Source organism: Alligator sinensis, unplaced genomic scaffold (genome assembly GCF_000455745.1).
Source record: "Alligator sinensis unplaced genomic scaffold, ASM45574v1 scaffold794_1, whole genome shotgun sequence".
Taxonomy (NCBI): domain Eukaryota; kingdom Metazoa; phylum Chordata; order Crocodylia; family Alligatoridae; genus Alligator; species Alligator sinensis.
In genome coordinates this window covers 1,510,194-1,524,708 of record NW_005842125.1, presented here as the reverse complement: position 1 = coordinate 1,524,708, position 14,515 = coordinate 1,510,194, and the positions used below count along the sequence as shown (strand labels likewise).

The 14,515-nt window shown below is 46.6% G+C and overlaps 1 protein-coding gene and 1 long non-coding RNA gene across 3 annotated transcripts in view; both read left to right on the top strand.

Moving 5' to 3' along the window:
* Positions 1–4,571, top strand: part of MERTK (MER proto-oncogene, tyrosine kinase) — a 64,868-nt gene extending 60,297 nt beyond the window's left edge. For both annotated transcript variants that reach the window (XM_006024941.3, XM_006024940.3), the window contains exon 18: positions 3,681–4,571. In XM_006024941.3, the coding sequence (XP_006025003.1) occupies positions 3,681–4,185 (505 nt within the window). In that variant the 3' untranslated portion in view covers positions 4,186–4,571. The remainder of the gene's footprint in view (positions 1–3,680) is intronic.
* Positions 4,572–9,219: 4,648 nt separating this feature from the next.
* On the top strand, positions 9,220–9,836 carry LOC106722265. The gene is made up of 3 exons (XR_001358120.2): positions 9,220–9,286; positions 9,627–9,658; positions 9,744–9,836. It is a non-coding gene; the product is annotated as an uncharacterized LOC106722265 (long non-coding RNA).
* The last annotated feature ends 4,679 nt before the right edge of the window (positions 9,837–14,515 follow it).

Below are 14,515 nucleotides of genomic sequence, written 5' to 3'. Positions count from 1 at the left end.
CAAGATATCTCCAGAATATACATAAGCATGGGGTGACTGGCTGGTTTTTAATATGAAAAATCCTTTTAGTTTCAATGGAGGTACAGATAAGAAAGGGCTAAGCTAGTCTCATCGTCTTATGTGCTTAACTCGTCCTGATAGAGGTTGACCCAAGGAGTCAAACACATTGTTTTGGTTCCAAAGGAGCTGTTGGGTTGAGATAATAAGAGAAGCCTATGTATTTTCACTGACACTGGTCAGAACAATGTTATTAGTAGTCCGTTGGCTCTAGGCAGCTTGGTAGGACCAAAGAGTAGGCTTCTGTCCCCTAGATGTTATGGGCTTCATTGTATTTGTGTGCAAGCTTGGGATTCTATAGGTGTCCAGCATCAAACCTTCACCATTATGCTGCACAACATGCTGTTTAAAGGAAATACAAATAGACCAGTCAGCTTGCAATAATTTTTTCAGTAGGACATATAAAGCACATGCAGATCTCTTTTCAGAAGAGAGCCCAGGTTACTAATTAGCTGGTAAGAGCCACTCAGCTGTTTCATTGATGTGGCACACTACTTTGTAGGATCTTCCAGATCTGCTGTGTTTTCACCTTTGCTTTGAACACTCTTCTACCAGCATCCTCCTTAGATCAATGCAAAGTCTTTTTCCTAAGTTTCAGTGAAGTATTGGTGAGGATTCATTGCCTTTTAACAGAGAAGATCCACAAAAATGATCTCAGGAATAGAAAAATTACTTACAGACTCAAACGGTCTGCAGTATGAAACAGAAGACTGAGAAGTGACCTAATTAGTTATCTGGGGTTTCTTCAGTGAGCAAAAGGACCAGGTTCTCAGGATCTCACTGACAGTGTAGAATGCAGAAGGCACTCATTTTTAATAGAGGGTGATTAACCACTGGTTCTAACTACCAAGAGGAGTGCTGTATTTTCCATCTCTTGGTGTCTTCAAATCAAGACTGGGTGCCTTTCCAGAAGATGTGGTTCAGTCAAACAAAGGATATTAGGCTCAGCACAGGGGTAGCTGCAGGTTTTATAAGTCACATGAGATGTGCTGGCCTTCTTCTACAGGTAGGTCCCCATCAGATCTGATCAGCAGCAGCCTGATTTCCTAGGCTCTGGAGCAGAGTCCTGCTCAGTGGGTGTGGACTAGTGTGAGTAAGAGGATTGCCACCTTTTCTCTTTAGTCAGAATTTGAACCTGTGCTACAGAGAGAGAAGGATTCTGCTATCCACAGATGGTCCCCCAATTTTGATTGCTGGTTTTTACAAGATAAGAGAACCACTACTGCTTTCCTGGGGGTGCTATAAAATACCTCAGAAAGCAACCTGCTCCAAACATAAAAATATTCCCTTATGTATGTGTGAGGTTTTGACAGTGAATTTGCCCAGGCACTGATTGCAAAGCAAAGCTGCAGCGGGCTGATGACCTGACCCTGCAAGCTCCTTCGTGGTAGTTCTGTTATTCCCCTGAGTAGGCCCATCGGAGCTGGTGGGATTAGTGTATGCAAAAACTTGCAGGATCAGGCCCTAATCTGATTTTGCTATCTCAACAGAGAGCCTTGTCATTAGGATGGCTGGCCATCAGAGCCCCAGTGGAGGCACAGGGGCAGTACAGAGACATCCCCAGCCTCCCACTGATCTCCCAGGACCTGCTAGGGTCTCTGCTCTTCCAGCACAGCTGGCTCTTCACTGCATCAGGGACACAAGGCCAGGTTTGAAAGCGGTTGAGGTGCTAACCCACTGTCTCCTCTGCCCCAGGTTTGTTGAGAGTTCCTGGGCCACCACACAGGACTTAGTGCAGGGAAGTGCAAGGAGTGGGAAGGGTGTTCAGGAGCAGCAATTCAGCCCTTTCACCTGAGTGAAGAGAGACATGATCACAGGATATAAGTACAGCTGTGTAGACAAGATTGACTCTTTGATCTGTCAAACAAAGGGAGAGCCAAGCACAATGGCTGGAAGTTGAAGTCAGGAGAGTTCAAATGGGGAATGAAGTTCAGTTTTTTAACATTAAAGCTAATTAACCATAGGCCTGGGCTAGCTGGGATTCTCTCCAGATTGCCTATGGCTTCCAAAAGATGTGCTTTGGCTCCACCAGACTTATGGGTAGGGTGCAGGGTTCTTCGAGTGCTGGTGTCTGGCTCCTGGTGGTGCACTGTGAGAGGTCAACAGAGGTAATTATAGTGGACCCTCCTACCCATAATATCTATAAATCTGTGAGGAAAGAGATGTTGTTACATTACAGAGAGCAATAGGAGTTCTATGTTTCTGGACAGATCACAGAGGGTTTGTATTAAAAGTTGGCTAAGCCGCCTTTGTCTGCAAGGGTTTGTTGTTTGTAATTACAGCTGAAAATATTTAAAAAACCCCCAGTGGTAAGGAGCAGGAAATCATTTAAACAAACAAGCCACTGGAAGTTACATTACAACCCTGCTAAAAAGGGACCTACTCAAAGATAGTCGCCAAGAGCTCTAAGCAAAGATTCCGTTGGCAAAAGTTTCTGCCTCTTGCCTTCACTAAACTTTTCGGGTAATTTTTTTTCTACCTGCTCTGTGAAAAGAGTGGCACACCTGTGAGTTGAGCAGGACATATTTCTTGAGCACGTTCTCCCCAGTGCTCTGTGTGCAGCTCATTTGGATTTAACATGGGAACAGGTCATAGAGCTCCCTTTCCACTCCCCCCACACCCACCCCTCCATCAGCGCAGCTGTAACAATTGTTTGGCAAAGGAACTGCATGGAAAGCCTGACTTTCTCAGTGGGAGTCCTGCCCAATTACCATTGTCATGACTCTTATTCCAGCTCTGAAGTTGTGGGTTTACTATTTTAAATGCTTTTCCCCAAAGCAAATAGTCAGAAGTTGGTTCACCCTCTTGGCTGGCAAATTATATTGCATATCCAGTGATTCAATGTTTTTAAGCTGATAGTGGGACAGATTCAGGGGAGGGGTGCAGTGGTGTAGCTGCACTGCCTTTTAGATTGGATCACACTAAGGGAATCTTTGGGGGCTTTTCAAAGTCCCCAAGACATGTAAGAATCCCTCTCCTTCCCCCCTGTGCTCAGAGGCAGGTCCTGTCTCCTCCCTTTCCCCAGGACCATGGGGAAAGCAGTAGCAGTAGGCAGGCTGGGGAGAGGGGAAGGGGATGTGCCTCTGGGCATGGAGGAAAGGAGCAATCACCTAATTTGGAGACTAAAAAAGTCCCCTGAGGCTCCAGTGGCACAGTCTACCCACACTGCTGGAAGTGGGGTGAAACCATTCCTGCAGCACAGGTGGCTGCTTCTGTACCTCTCTGTGCCAAATCTTGGCTCTGCCCCTGAACTCAGGTGTGGTAATATTAGCTCAGGTGTAGAAATGACTTGACAGTGAAGTATTGGAGGCACTGTCAAGATGCTAAAGAAGGCTAAATTTTGTTTTATGAATCTGAGATATACATTTAACTATAATGACTACAGGACTAGTGACACAATATTGTGTGACTATTTTTTGCCTAGTTTGTTGTGTTTTTTAAAACTTTATGTGTCTCTAGCAAATTAATGCACATTCCAATAGTTATATATCCTCTTGGGTCCATCTCTTTTGTTCTAAATAATGTTCTTCTATCTGCATGCATGGTGTAACTCAGCACTACTGAGCTAACAGTTCAGTCTCCTGAGGAGCTAGTCATTTGTAACAACTTCCTTGTGCTTGCAGGTATAAGATAATGTACTCCTGCTGGAAAGCAGATCCTGTGGACCGACCTACATTCTCACAGTTAAAAATCCAGCTAGAGAAGCTGCTGGAAAGCTTGCCTGAGGTGAAGGGGTCTGAAGATGTCATTTACATCAACACAAGCCTGCTAGAGGAAGAGGAGGAGGAAGAGTTGACAAAAGATTCAGGATTCCCTGAGATAGACACAGATCTCAATCCCAATGATATCATTGAGTCCTGCTCCCAAGAATTGCATGCAGCCATTGTCAAGGTTGATGTCCATGAAAGTGAGCAGCAGGAGGAAAGGTATATTTTAGAACGGATTGCTGAAAACCCAGTGGCTGGTGCCAGGAGGGTGGAGCAGGTGAACACTCCTTTGCTGCAGCATGATGTTTCTCCAAATGGAACTTCTTGGCCTGAGGCAGACACACAGCCCTTGAGCAGCCTGCTAGGAGACACGTTGTTGTATGCAGATGATTCATTTGAGGATTCTGAAGTTCTGCTGTGAAACAAGAACTGGGTTCTTGGACTCTGAAAATTGGAGAACTGAGCTGTTCTGTGGCTCAAAATGCACAGCAAAGATTTCACTTGGTATATTTGTGTGTTACAGAATGAGCATTATAGGAAAATATGCTGTTCAAATATGGTCTAACTGGTGGCCACAGAACCATGAACTCTTTGAACTTGTATAAAGCGTTATCTATAGCAATCTATATATAGAAAGAGAGATGAGATTATATTTTAATAAATGACAGCCTGTCTATTTTGGTCTATTTTATTTCTTCTGTTATTGCTATTTTTGTATCAGAGTTTTTTCCCTTTCCTGGAGGATTTTCCTATGTATATATGTCAATATTAAAATGATGTTTCTCATGCTGTTCTTTTTATTATTAAATGGAGTAAATGCTAGTATAGTTTTGAAACATTTCTGATGCTTAAAACCTGCTTGAATAGGGCCCTGGGGTTTATAATGTGAGAGGCACAATTATATCATCTACTATGGAATTGCACCTCTCAATAGGACAGATAGGTAAAACTGATCTCCATATATTTTCCCTGGTATTTTGGAAAGCTTGCCAAATTGGGAAATAGTAAAAAGTAGGGACTGCTGTGTTACAGCTCCTGATGACACTTTACACTGACAGCAAATCAATCGCTTGTGCACATGTGCACACACATGCATGTGCACACACACGGTTGCTCCCTGCACAAACACCATGAAATCCCATGTATGCATATGGCTCTACAAAGAACTGTGCCTCTTTGGTAGCTCTGCAAGAACTGTTCACAGTTCTTTCTCAGAGCAGCTCCCCTACTGTGGGCCTGAGCTGACACCTTCTCTGAATTATATCATCAGCACCCTAAAGAGGGTTGCACAGAAATCTTGGGCCTGTGTGTGCGCGTGCAATTACAAAATCATCACTTCGCTGGAAAATCAGGCAGCCCCTTATAGCTGCAAGCTGGACATGGGAGAACATTCTATGAGGGACTCCATCAGTATCAATCTTGAGTCCGATCTTATTCAGGATCTTGATTTAATGTCTAGGGTATACTAATGTGCTAATGAAATTTATTGGTGAGGCAGAGTTAGGAGGCATTTCAGCTATAAGTGGGAGCTCATCAGTTGGAAATAGCTGAGGAGGATCCCAGGGTATCAGATGAGTGTGAGACACTAGCATGATGCAGCTATGAAAGATGTGATACTAGAATGCACCCAGAAAAGTATTTCCAGCCAAGGGAGCAACATCAGTGCCATTGTACAGGACCCTGATGAGATGTCCCCTGGAATTATACACGCTGTCTGGCTACCTAACAAAGAAAAGATGGTTTTTAATCAGAGCAGCCTCCCAGTTGAAGCAGTCTGGGCTGGTACCCCTGCCTTGTTTCAAGTTGTAGCTCACTTAGGTTATAAAAGGAATTATGTGACTTGCCAGCAGGGCCCTAAACTCAGTCCAAGAGGTTCCTTCCAGTCCTATGTAACTATGTTTTCTTTAAGTTCAGTTGGCAGCTGTCTCAGGGCTAGTGTTAGGCACTGCAGCTCAGAGCCAGCTGCAAACTTTATACAGCTTTTGGCTCAACAGCATAGTATAATTGGAAAGCTGGGAGGAAGCTATTTTTGCTGTATGAACAGCTTTACCTGTCTACAAGAAGCTGAGGAAGCACCCAACAGTAACAGGGACCAATTGTCAACTATATTTAAAGAAAACAGGACTGTTCTATAGGAAGCTGTGCAAATCATCAGAAAATTTGCTGTTCAGAAGCTGCACCTGAAAGTTCAGTTCTGGTCAACCCCAAACTACATTTTTTTCCAAGATTTTTTTTCCTTTGCCCAAATAAATAACAAATGTATTTCTGACCAACTGGGATGTTTTATTGGACCCAAACTTTTCTGTGTCATTTCAGTTGACATATTTTTATGTGCAGTTGTATCAAATCCCAAACAGACGTTCTGAAATAAGTCACAACATTATATTTTTTAAAAGTTAAAATTCACATTTTCAATTTTTTGTTTCCTTTCTGGGTTAGTCAACAAACTCAGCCCCAGAAATCACTTGGTTTTGGATGAAGTTCCTTATTTGCTAAGCTTTCTTCCAGCTCTACTTCTGTGCCCAGTGGGAAAGGCCTCTTCTAGCTCATCACATTTGCAAAACACTTCTAGCAGTTAATTTCACGATGCAACAAAGTAGAGGAAAATGCAATCAGCACGAGTGCTGGGGTTAGAAGACCCCAGCCAGGTGTATATCCAGTCTCTTCAAGATTTCCAAGGTAGGGGAGAGCACTACCTCCCTTGGAAGCCCATTCCAGATTCTGGTAACCCTTACCGTAAAGAAATTCTTCCTTATGTCTAGTCTAAATATGCTCTCTCTCAGTTTGTGGCCATTGTTTCTAGTTACTCCAAGGGGCACCTAGGTAAACAGAGTATCTCCTGTTTCTTGCTGCACCCCCCTTGACAAATTTGTAGACGGCCACCAGATCCCCTCTCAGCCTTTTACGGAGTTTGAAGAGATCCAGGTCCCTCAACCTTTCCTTATAGGACCTCATGCAGTCCCCTAAGTATACAAGAGACCCTCCGCTAGACCCTCTCAAGGTTATCCACGTCTCTCTTGAAGTGTGGCACCCAAAACTGAATGCAGTACTCCAGCTGCAGCCTTGCAAGTGCCACATAGAGAGGAAGTATCACCTCCTTAGACTTGTTTGTGATGCATCTGTTAATGCATGATAGAGTGTGGTTAGCTCCATTGATCATTTCGTCACATTGTCGACTCATGTTCATCTTTGAGTCAACTATGACTGAGATCCTTTCCTGCTTCTGTGCTGCTTAGAAAGTCATCTCCCAATCTGTATGTGTGCTGGTGATTTCTTCTCCCTAGGTGCAGTACTCTACACTTATCCTTATTAAACTGCATCCTATTTTGTTCTGCCCACTTTTCCAGCCTGTCCAACTCCACCTGAATCTGTTCCCTGCCCTCCAGCTTGTCTACTTTGCCCCACAATTTAGTGTCATCCATGAATTTGAATAGTGCTCACCATGCCTTGTTCAAATCACTGATGAAGATGTTGACTAGCACTGGCCTGAGGACTGAGCCTTGGGGGACACCACTGCCCACATCTTTCCAGGTCAATAGCAACCCATTCACCACCACCCTCTGAGTGTATCCCATTAGCCATTTTGCCACCCCCCTGACTGTGTAATTATCTAAGTCACAGCAGCTCAGTTTTTTTATGAGAATGGGATGTGATACCATATCAAAGGCTTTTTTAAAATCCAAGTATATGACATCCACAATGACTCCTGCATCTAAGCAGTTTGTAACTTGTGGTAGAGGTGATATCTTTTATTAGACCAACTAGATTTTTGCAAAAAAAAATTCTTTAATTGCACACTTTTGGGCACAAGCACCCTTCTTTGGGCATAAGAGAAAAGATTATAAAAGTTCTCCTGGGTAGAAATGAAAGTTCATATTTCACAAGAGAGTTGAAGGTGTTCACAGACAGGAAGAGCCAGCTAAGAGGTGGGGACCTTGGAGCCACAGCTTGCTGGGTCTCCCAGCTCCCTGGGAGGAAGAAACCCAGGCTTTGAGTACCTAGCAAGAGCTGGGGCACCTTCCCCTGCAGCAGGAAACCTGTATGCCCTGTGTCCCATGGGAGGGGGTGGGGTGGGACTGCCTTGGACCCACAGACCCTTCACCACAGCAAGTGTCTATTGGCCCCTGCCTGTGTGTTGTCAAGAGTTTGTTTTAACCATGAAGCTTCTGCAGACTGTTCTGGTTTTTGGTAAACTGGCTTTTTTCAACAAAAACCTGCCTTTTCAAGCAGTTCAAGAGCATCCCTAGAGCTGAGAGCATTCTTGTACTCCCAGCTTTCTTGGTGAAGTGCCACAACCCTATGGAAGCAGGAGCAGGGTTTCCTTTAGGCTTTGGAGAGCAGGTCAACCAGCTGGCTTTGTGAACCAGCCAACCTGGGGGTATGCAAGGACCTCCAGACTTTGACAGCCACAGCTAAATCACACTGTGTAGCTCCCTGATGACTGTCAACAAGCCACAGTCCCTCTTTCCTGTCCCTCTGCCCAGCAGGCTTTTGGTGAAAATATGCAACTAATCCAATGATTTTAGTTCAGCTCAGCATGTCAGATGATTTTTTTTTCTTTTGCTTGTTTCAGAATGGCACTAGGCCAAGGAAGGATCCTTGCGATGTTCTAGTTCCAGCTCATGCACCTCTGGAAGGTTACTCTTTTCCAGCAGGTTCTGGGGGGGGCATGCTACCCATGATGCCACAGGAGCTGGGAGCATGTGCCCTATCTTGGCTGTCACAGCAATGTAAATGTTCAGATTTTAATGGCAATTCCAGTAGATTGTGTGGCAGAATGCCATCTCTGTCTCACCCCAAACTCTGCAATCAGGCGGATGACCAATCTGACAATTTGGTTACCATGGTCACTGCAGAGGGCAGACACCCCTGGCCCCATCGGCTTCAGGTAACCCTGAGTTGTAACCTGAGCTGGATACATTCCTGAGGGAGGGGGAAACCTGTTCCCTCTGCCTACATGGCTGGCCTCACACACCTGGGTGGGGGCTTAAACTCCCTATTGTTCTAAGCAATGTCTTCATGACTGGGAGAGAGCTAGAGACTCTGCCAATCTACCTGGCAGCCAGTGAGCATTTCAAAGTGGTTGGCTAGCAGCCAACAGTTGCTGGCCTTCATTGGATCAGGTAAATGAGGTCATAAGGTCTGTATAAGTTAAGGACTGCCCAGGACGGGGTCAGCAGCCATGATGAGAACTCTCAGAGAAGAGCTGAACCATCTGAAACTTGCTGTCTCTCTTGAAACTCATGGTCAATGAGCTGCTTGCCACCAGAAATCTTCCCCTGCCTCTGGATGATACTTGTGAGTAAGCTACTTGAGATCTAACCAGATATATACTATAGCTTGCAGTAACACAGATGCATAATCAAAAGCTACCATGCCACTGTTTGCTCTAAGGGATTTCTCTGATATTGCTCTACTCTGTACCCTATTCCAAACCTTCTCCTTGTAACCAATTGACCAAGTCCATCGAGGAGCGCGAAGAGGAGTACCAGCGCGTCCGCGAGCGCATCTTCGCCCGTGAGGTGAGACCCACTGCCTCTGCAGAGCACCAGACCCAGATGGAAGAGGCGGCATGGATGAGCAGTTAGAGCCAGGGGGGGAGTCTCCAGGACTCCTGGGTTCTGCTCTCCACTCCAGCCACCCCCACACAAAATTAGGGGCTGGACTCGAAGATCTTCCAAGGTCCCTTCCAGCCCTAATGTCTATGAAAATAGCTGCAGGTGTCGTCGTCGTCGTCCCCCTCCCCCTCTGAATGCCTGGAGCAGAAGGGGGTGGGGGGTGCCCTGATGCCCCAGAGTGGGGCTGGGTGCTGTGGAGCACCTCAGCCCCTGACTGACTCCCCTTTCTCTCCCCTCCCAGCAGACAGGCCAGAACGGCTACCTGACTGACAACAGGTAAGTGCTGGGGCTGCCTCCCCCACTGCCCTGTGGCCGCCCCCCGTTCCCCATAACAACGCTTCTCTCTGCTGTTAACCCACAGACTCGCCCAAGACGCCTTGTCCTGTAGCTCGCACAAAAGGCACCAGATCTTTAGGTACCTGTGTGTGCCCCCCCATGCTGCCCCCCACCACCCCCCACTTGAACCTGCCACAGACCGTTCTCTGGGAATGTGGAAAAGCCCTGATTTATAAATCTGCACAGATTTTTTTCTGCAAGCCACCCTAGTCAAACACTGCAACAGTTCCCTAAACACAGAACAATCAGGGCTTCAGAAACCCCCTCCTTGCCTTTATGAGGTTTCAATATGACCAGGCTGCAATATTGCGAAGTTGTCAGTGCAGCCTCAGCATAGTTACATTCAGGGAAACATTCCACTATGAGGGGTCAGAAAGCAATGGTGGATTCTCTTTTCTATTGATCTATAAAAAGGTCACACTGCACATCAGGCTAAACACAGAGCAGGAGCTAGCTCTAGTTAAAGAGGAGACATTTTAAAGTTGTCAGACAACGTGTGGGTCTCATTCCTTGCTGGTTGGCTCTACAAACTGTGTCCCTGCTGCTGTCAGCAATTTTACAGTTAGTAGGTCTCTGCTAATGTTTAACATGTGGATTGGGAAAGGTACATGCAAAGACTGAGCTCTTGATCTAGCAAGATCTCTTTGTGTATCTAACTGAGAAGTCCCACTGACATATGTAAGACTTTTCACCTGCTTTTGTGTCTTGTTGGGTCCAATGCATTGTTGTCTGCCTCTTCTGTGACTGCCATCTGGCCAGACCACATTCAGGGTCACCCAGGGGCAGGTCCGGGTGGGTGCAGTAATCTGGTCATACCCCACTTTGGCTGTGCCCTGCATGTACCATGAGGTCTCTAAGTTCACCAGCTAATCATCATGGGCTCTAGCCAAAGCCCAGGGGATGAGCACCACTACTGCCACTAGTCTCCTCTTTTCTTTTGCTTCTGAATTAAATGGGGTGGGGGAAAGGGAGGAGGGCAAACAGGAGCTGCACTCACCTCCTGGGCTCCAGAGCCATAAGAAAGCTCCAGATCCCATGCCAAACAGCTGGTGAGCTCAAAGAGGTCACAGGACATGTGGAGGGAGGGGATGTGGCCACACCCCTCTTGCTGTAGATCCACTCATGGGGTAATCCCTTTGGGGAAACCAATGACCCACACAATTCCAAAGCATAAGTGAAGCCCCTAGCAAACAGTCCTGCCCAGCACTATGTCTTCAGACTTCCTCAGTTCTTTTCTTCTTTCAGAGTCCCTTACACAAATGGAACAGGAGGCATTGAGCAAGGGAACACACACCATTCCAGAATACCCCATATTCAGCAGCATAGGTGCTGCCCTAGAAATGAGCAGGGTTCAAGCCCCTGCAACAGATCAAGCTAAGGAAATAGAGGGATTTGAACCTGGTGCTTCTAAGTCCTCAGTAAGTGAGCTAATCACTCAGTTATCAGGGATCGCATTTCTTCCAACTTGTGCTTGGTGTAAGGCTCACCTGGCAGCCACAGTCTGAGAATGGTTATGAGATTGTCAAGAAGGTGGTGGAGCAACCACACTGTGAGTCCTGCATGGCTTTAAGCAGTGGGCAATGCAGCACTTTTGGGACTTGCATGGCTGGGCACATACCTACCGAATGCCCCACATGGGGCTAGGCAGAGAATGCTCCAAAGAGGAAAAAGTTATTCTTTGAGAGTCTTATATGTCTCACAAGTCTCCTGACCCCTGCTTCGAGGGAACCCTTGCATTTAGTGGCAGGAACTGAGGCACCTGAGGTTCCATGACCCTTTTGTATGTTTGGGTGCAAATGCCTACTGTTAAGGGAGGGTGTTCATGTGGGGGCAATGGGCAGTACATTTCTGGGGCTCAGCAGCACTGGGTTCAAACCCCACTGATGGGATCCAGCAGACATCACACCTTCACTCTGGTCTTGGAAGTAGGCATTTCATACTTAGTTCATAGGCTAGTGACTTGGATTTGTGATGTTTCCTATAACCAGGGCACAGTGCCAGTAGCACACAAGTTAAAATAAGGAAAGAGAAGTGGTGATCATAAATAGCAGGTTCTTTTGTTTTCAGTGAGAAGAAATTGGGCAGCTCAGTTATAAGAAACAGAGATTGGATCTGGGGAGGGAGAGAAGGAGATGAGTGTCCCAGGCTCTCAGTTCCCCTATTTCTATAGCTGAGCCCAGTTTGGCCTTTTCAATGCCTTTTATCAAAGCTCTAGCAAGCACCTCGGGAACTGTTGGCTCCCAGCCACTTGTTCATGACATATTTCACCTTCTGAGCTGGCGATTCATAGATTGTAGAGTCAGAAGGGACCACGAAGGATCATCGTGTCTGACTGCCTGCCCCAGGCAGAAAAGAGGACTGAGGTCAGACAACCCCAGCTAGGTGCCTATCTAGCCTCCTCTTGAAAACCTCCAGGTTTAGTGATAGTACCACCTCTCTAGGCAGCCTGTTCCAGATTCTGGTGACCCTTACTGTGAAAAATGTCTTCCTAATGTCTAACCTAAATCAACTCTCAACTAGTTTGTACACATTATTCCTAATTACTCCTAGTGGTACCCTGGTAAATAGCACCTCTCCAATTCTCTGTTGTCCTCCCTTGATAAACTTATAGGTGGCTACAAGGTCTCCCCTCAGACATCTCTTGTGAAGGCTGAAGAGATCCAGATCCCTCAACCTCTCCTCGTAGGGTCTTGCATGGAGGTCACTAATCATACAAGTGGCCCTCCTCTGAGCCCTCTCCAGATTCTCCGCATCCCTCTTGAAGTGTGGTGCCCAAAACTGGATGCAGTACTCCAACTGCGGCCGGACCAGTGCCGCATAGAGGGGGAGCATCCCCTCCCTCAATCTGTTGGTCATGCATCTGCTAATGCACAATAAGGTGCGATTGGCTTTGTTGATGGCTTCGTTACACTGCCGGCTGATGTTCGTCTTGGAGTCACCTATGACTCCAAGATCCCTTTCAGCTGCTGAGCTGCTGAGGTGGTCATCCCCCAACCTATAGGTGTGCTGGGGATTCCTCCTCCCTAGGTGTAGTACCTTGCATTTGTCTTTGTTGAATTGCATCCTGTTTCATTCTGCCCATTGATCCAACCTATCTAGATTGGCCTGTATCCGCTCCCTGCCCTCCAGTGTGTTAACTTTGCCCCATAACTTGGTGTCATCTGTGAACTTGGACAGGGTGCTCTCCACACTCCCATCCAAATTGCTGATGAAGATATTAAATAACACCGGTCCAAGGACCAAACCCTGCAGGACACCACTTCCCACCTCCTTCCAGGCCAAAGATGATCCATCCACCACCACTCTCTGGGTGCGGTCCCTAAGCCAGTTAGCCACTCACCTGGCTGTGTAATCATCCACTCCACAGCCCATTAGCTTCCTTATGAGAATAGGATGTGAAACTGTATCGAAGGCCTTCTTAAAGTCCAGGTAGATGACATCTGCCTCAGCTCCTGTGTCAAGGCAGTGTGTGACCTGGTTGTAAAAGGCTATAAAGTTTGTCAGGCAGGATCTACCTGTGATGAATCCATGCTGGTTTCCTTTCCCCTGTTGGGCTTTCACAAATGCACTCTTTAATGATTTTTTCCAGTGTTTTCCCAAGGATAGAGGTAAGACTGACTGGCCTAAAGTTACCTGGCTCATCCCTTCTCCCCTTCTTAAAAATGGACACCATGCTGGCCCTTTTCCAGTCCTCTGGGACCTGACCGGAGCACCATGAGTGCTCAAACAGCTGTGCCAGCGGCTCAGCTATGACACTGGCCAATTCCTTCAGCACCCATGGATGGACGTCATCCAGGCCAGCTGACTTGTACCCATCCAGCCCCTCCAAGTGCTCCTTAACTCAGTCAGCACTAACCATTGGTGGTCTAGAGCCTCCTGGACATCTATCTATGTTCAACTTGCGGGAATTGTCTTGGCCAGTACTTAGGAATACCAAAGCAAAGAACTCATTGAAGAGATCTGCCTTTTTCCCTGTGTCAGCCACCAACTGTCCTGATTTGTCCTGCAGGGGCACTATGTTACTCTGCGCCTTCCTTTTGCTTGCTATGTATCTGTAGAAGGACTTTTTATTGTCCTTGATTGTTGTAGCCAGCCTAAGCTCCAGTCCTGCCTTGGCCTGCCTAACTGATTCCCTTCCATAACATGCCAGGGGGGGTATGTTCCTCCTTGGTGGCTGCCTCCCGCTTCTACTGCCTATAAATCTCTTTCTTTACCCCCAGTCTTTTCTGGAGTTTCCTGTTCAGCCAAGGGGGCTTTTTTGTCCCCTTGTCCCCTTTCCTGTGTAATGGAATAGTCTCCTTTTGTGCCCTAAGGATCACTCCCTTGAGAAACCGCCAACCCTCCTGGACCCCATTTGCTTGATGCTCTTGAGTTCAGCCACCTCACTAACTAGCCTTCTAAGTTTACTAAAATTGGCCCTTCTGAAGTCTAACACTTTAGTCTCACTGGTTATTTTTCCCAGCCTTTGCTGGATTGTGAATTTGGCCAAATGATGGTCACTATCTCCCAGGTTACTGTGTACTTGCAGGTTACCCATGAGATCATCCCCTGTTGCTAAGCCCAGGTCTAGCAAGGCCTTACCCCTGGTGGGACTGTTAGCTACAAATGTCCAACTCGGGATCCTTAAAATTCTGGTTTATTAGGCGGATTGAAACACTGTAATGAGTTAAATCATAAACCTTGGGGCTGGTCCTTACACACACACACACATACACACAGAGTAGCAAGCTACAAGAGTCAGGTATACCTATCCCACAGGTGCTGGAGTCTGTCGTTGAAGCTTCTTTCAGCGTGGGG